At 46.3% G+C, this 4,576-nt stretch overlaps 1 protein-coding gene across 2 annotated transcripts in view; it reads right to left on the bottom strand.

The window, feature by feature from the left end:
* Positions 1–3,756: 3,756 nt before the first annotated feature.
* The window catches only part of ABCB6 (ATP binding cassette subfamily B member 6 (Langereis blood group)), a 65,890-nt gene continuing 65,070 nt past the window's right edge, over positions 3,757–4,576 (bottom strand). For both annotated transcript variants that reach the window (XM_015425075.1, XM_015425076.1), the window contains exon 20: positions 3,757–4,311. In XM_015425075.1, the coding sequence (XP_015280561.1) occupies positions 3,933–4,311 (379 nt within the window). In that variant the 3' untranslated portion in view covers positions 3,757–3,932. The remainder of the gene's footprint in view (positions 4,312–4,576) is intronic.

The raw sequence follows: 4,576 nt of genomic DNA, 5'->3' as shown, positions 1-4,576 counted from the left end.
AGGCAACGTCCCAGTGCTGTGCTTATGGTAGTTGAGGTGAAGAACAAGGTCAGATCTGATTTTCCTGTGCAAAGTATACAGGGATTTCTCCACAGAGATGCTAAGAACTAGACTCAGTGACACTACGCAGAAACCAGTGTACTGTAGTGACTATAGAATTCAGATTACAACTGTTGAGTCCTGGGTTCTGATTCTCACTCTGCCATGACATCTAACAGGTGACCTTGGGTCAATCATTCTCTCTCAGGGCCAGGTCACACACTATAAAAAAACCTTATGCTCCCCATGCGTGCTTTTTGCCGGGTATGTGCCTCGAGTTACTGCTCAGTGAGGTGAATGGGATTCAGCACTTAGCACATTGCCAGTCATTCTGTGCTAGAAGGGACCCCCCACAGAATCACCCTTGGGCATATAATTACCTCTCGGTTTCAGTTTTCCTGTATTGGAAATGGAACCTAGTATCCTCCTTCCACCCATCTCAAAACTCTGGGAGAGCAAATAAGATGTAGCTGCCAAAATCATCAACTCTACAAAATGATACAACGTGGCTGTACCATTAAAATATCACATTCCACAGTCTTATGCAGTTGTGGGTGTGACTGACCGGCATCCATAAGCTGTCTGTGTGGCATCCAGAAGAGGCTCTGTTCCACACCTTACAAAGGCACCAAATACCTTGCAACTGTCCTTTTAGTTTCTTGCTACAATGATGAAGTTGCAAATACAGCCTAAATAAACAATAGCCTCTTGGATCTGTAAGTCACTAGGTACTTAATCCTTCAGTATTACCTGTGCTTCTGCCCAGTGACCTGAAATGGAAACCTGGGTTTCCTGTGATGTCCCATTCTGGCCATGGATCAGGTCAGGCACAGCCACCCTGTGAGGTCTACTTACACAGGAAGGAATGTTCTGGGTGATTTCCTCCTTTGCCCCTCCCTGCCTCATTTGTGTGTGTGTGTGTGTGTTCCAGTTCTATTCTTTTTTTCTTCCCCTCAATGTGGACCATCTTTCACTCCAAGTTGAGAAGTTCCTCTGCCTGCTGTTAGCCGAATTACTTTATTTACAGCAACTGGCAATTTATAAATGGGTCCTTGCCAACTATACCAAGGTCCTGTTCCCACCAAGGGTTACCAGAGAAGGACAACGAGGCTGTTGTTGTTAAAATGTCTTTTACTTAAAGAATAAATCTCATACAAACAATACTGACGCACTCATACATTCAATCAAGTTCCTTAGAGTTACAGTATTAAAATAAGCACCGTTGCATTAGCAGGTGGGGGTGATGATGGGCAATACTTATCTGTCTCGCAGCTTTGGTTGTTCCAATGAAGAATGGATGGGAAGAAATGTAAACTAAAGGGAGTTCACACACGACCAGAACCAGCCAGAACGTGTGGGTTTCTTGACTGCATGGGAAAGGAGTTTGTAAGCTGCTCTGAGACACCTTTGGGTAGTGAAGGGCGGGGTATAAATCCAATCTCCTCTCCTCCTCCTCCTCCTCCTCCTACTCAAGGAATGGAATCTGGGCCAGGTGTGAAAACCTTGGCTCAGGATGCTCCATTGTAGTGTTGATGAAGCTGGCCATTCTCATTGTGAACCAAATGTCCATTTGGCAGGAAATACCAATGCAGGAACAAAGCAGTGATGTGTCGTGACCACAAATAATTCAGCAATGGGGGCTGTCTCTTCTCAAGCTGTTGTTTCTTACTGTTCACAATAATGGAGGTGTGTGCTTCTTCACCAGGCTGGTAACTGTATAGCTGAAACCTTATTTACACATGTAAGGCTTGTGCAGGTACCTTCTATGTGTTACATCACAACAGGTGACTTAAAGTGTACAGTTCTCTGAGCCTCTGTGTGTGTGTGTGTGCACAGTCCATTGTGTGTGTAGCAATAAATACAGTCCATAAAGCAAAATATCAAGTTCATTCTCTAACACTGCATAGTCCAAAACCTTCCCTTCCAGGGCTGGCTGTACATGTTCTCATTGCAGGAGGTTGTGGCTTACTGTTTCCTAGGAACGTGTTTTCCCAAGTCTAATCTGCATGCCCTGAAGATGAAAGGGTCTAACATAAGAACATAAGAAATGCCAATGTTGGATCAGGCCAAAGGCCCATCCAGTCCAACACTCTGTATCACACAGTGGCCAGAAATACCAGTGCCATCAGGAGGTCCACCAGTGGGGCCAGGACACTAGAAGCCCTCCCACTGTTGACTCCCCCAAGCACCAAGAAGACAGAGCATCACTTGCCCCAGAGTTCCTATCTATACCTTGTGGCTAATAGCCACTGATGGACCTCTGCTCCATATGCTTATCTAATTCCCTTTTGAAGCCGTCCATGCTTGTAGCCGCCACCACTTCCGGTGGCAGTGAATTCCAAGTGTTAATCACTCTTTGAGTGAAGAAGTACTTCCTGTTATCCATTCTAACCCAACCGCTCAGCAATTTCATGGAGAAAGGGAGAAAAGTACCTCTTTCTCTACCTGCTCTTTCCCACGCATAATCTTATAAACCTATTTCCTTGGAAGGCGGTGCCAATAATTTGTAAATAGCCTCACCTTTGTCTGGAGGATGTGCTTAACCCTCCACTGCCTGCTTTCCTACTTAGAAAGCCAGTTTGGTGTAGGGGTTAAGTGCGCAGACTCTAATCTGGGAGGACAGGGTTTGATTCCCCACTCCTCAAGCCGTAGTTCTGATAAGAGCTGTCCTTGAAAAAGAGCAGTTTGTGTCAGAGTTCTCTCAGCCCCACCCACCTCACGGGGTGTCTGTTGTGGGGAGGGGAAGGGAAAGGAGTTTGTAAGCCACTGAGACACCTTTGGGTAGTGAAGGGCGAGGTATAAATCCAATCTCCTCTACTACTACTACTTCTAGGTAAACAGTAGGGAATTCCACAGTATTTATTTAGAAAATGTGTATGTTGGCTCTCCAGAGCCCTGCTTGAGGTAGCAAGCCTTACTGTCCATTCTACAGGATTCCATACCACTGATGGTGTTATATATAATGGAGTCCTGGCTAATACTAATGTGGCTCATCTGATCAGTCAAGGTCTTCCTGGGAATAAATGACCTCATGACAACAGCAGCAGCCAACCCACTTCTATTAGGCCACCAAGCAGAACTGCCCACCTGGATAACGTGTGGAAGGATGAATAGGCCTCTCTCACCCTCCCCACGACTATGAATGATTGGAGACGCCCTCCTGTTTTTATCTTATTCTACACAAGTTAAGATGCAAACAAATAGTGCATGTGTCCTTTTGGCCCAATGATCCAACTTAATTTGACCTGAGCTTAAACCTCTAGTTTGAGAATTGCATGAAGACTGAAAAAGACTCCCAGTCTTGGTGGCCGACTGTCACGCCTTCCACCCTCTTTTGGACAAATAACATTGACTCTACAGACGGATCTGAAAACACTGAAAGTTTATCAATATTAAAACAGACCACTCAAAATCAAGCTACAAAAATATAGCCATGTCCCAAGCGCCTTCTGTTGTTATATATACACAGTGCTGGCAACATGTACACATCACTCTCTGCCTTACCCCGCCTCACTCATCTTTGCAAGGGAAGACCCCCCCAGTGAGCACAGTTGAGGCCAAGTGGCCCTGGAAACCACTGTGATCTATGGAGTCTATCCCATTCTAGCCTGCCCTTTGCCAATCACTGACAGCACTGTGAGGTATTCCACACTCAGGGTATGTTGCTCCAGTGCTACAGGTACTCCACAGTGTACACAGGGCCCAGCATCCTTCCCTACACACTTTCTTAGTGGATCAACTCTACGGCTAGGGAGTGTGACCTCTAGCACTACATTGTAAATGTTCACAAGTTATTCTGGCAAAAGGAACAGCTACTTCTTTGGTTTCAAACCATGTCCTGCAGGGGCAGGGGCTGCTGCTTTCTTCTTCAGCAGATCCTTCCTAGATCTCAGCTAATCCTCAGAGCTGCTGCTGGTGGTGGTGATGGTGTTGCTGCTTGTCACTGTTGAAGCACCAGCGGAGCTCCTCATGCTGCTACTTCCCTTTGACTCCTCACTGAGAGTCTTCATGCTGCTGGCTTTTGATGCGGAGGTAGCTGTGCTCTTAGCGGAGGCAGCTGTGCTCTTAGTGGAGGCAGCTGTGCTCTTAACGGAGGCAGCTGTGCTCTTAGCGGAGCTTGCGTTGGATGCACCACTTGTTCCACTTTTTATGGAGGCTCCTCGCGATACGTTGCTGTACTTGCTCCCCACCTCTGAGACGTTTTCGTAAGCACTCCCTTGTTGTGCCCACATGTCCGTGTACATGCCGCCCTTTTCCATCAGTTCTTCATGCCTGAGAGATAGAGATAGTTCATTGCAAAGGGTCTATGGAAGGTGAATCCTGCATTTGACAGGTATATCATGCTTTTGTGTTCCTTTCTGTATGAAGTGATCAGAGGGCCAATGGGAAACCTGCAATCTACCTAGTCTCATTTCTCTCCACATTGGACTTCATTTACAGCTGTGTCAAGAGGGGCCTAGACAGATCTGTGTACATACTGCCATTTGATGGCCATACAAAAAAAGAAAAGGAGGATGATGTTGGTTCTCTGGCCCTA

Source organism: Gekko japonicus, unplaced genomic scaffold (assembly GCF_001447785.1).
Source record: "Gekko japonicus isolate JY-2015 unplaced genomic scaffold, Gekko_japonicus_V1.1 scaffold2901, whole genome shotgun sequence".
Taxonomy (NCBI): Eukaryota; Metazoa; Chordata; class Lepidosauria; order Squamata; family Gekkonidae; genus Gekko; species Gekko japonicus.
Note: the sequence above shows the minus strand (reverse complement) of the source record. Positions and strands in the feature narration are given on the sequence as shown.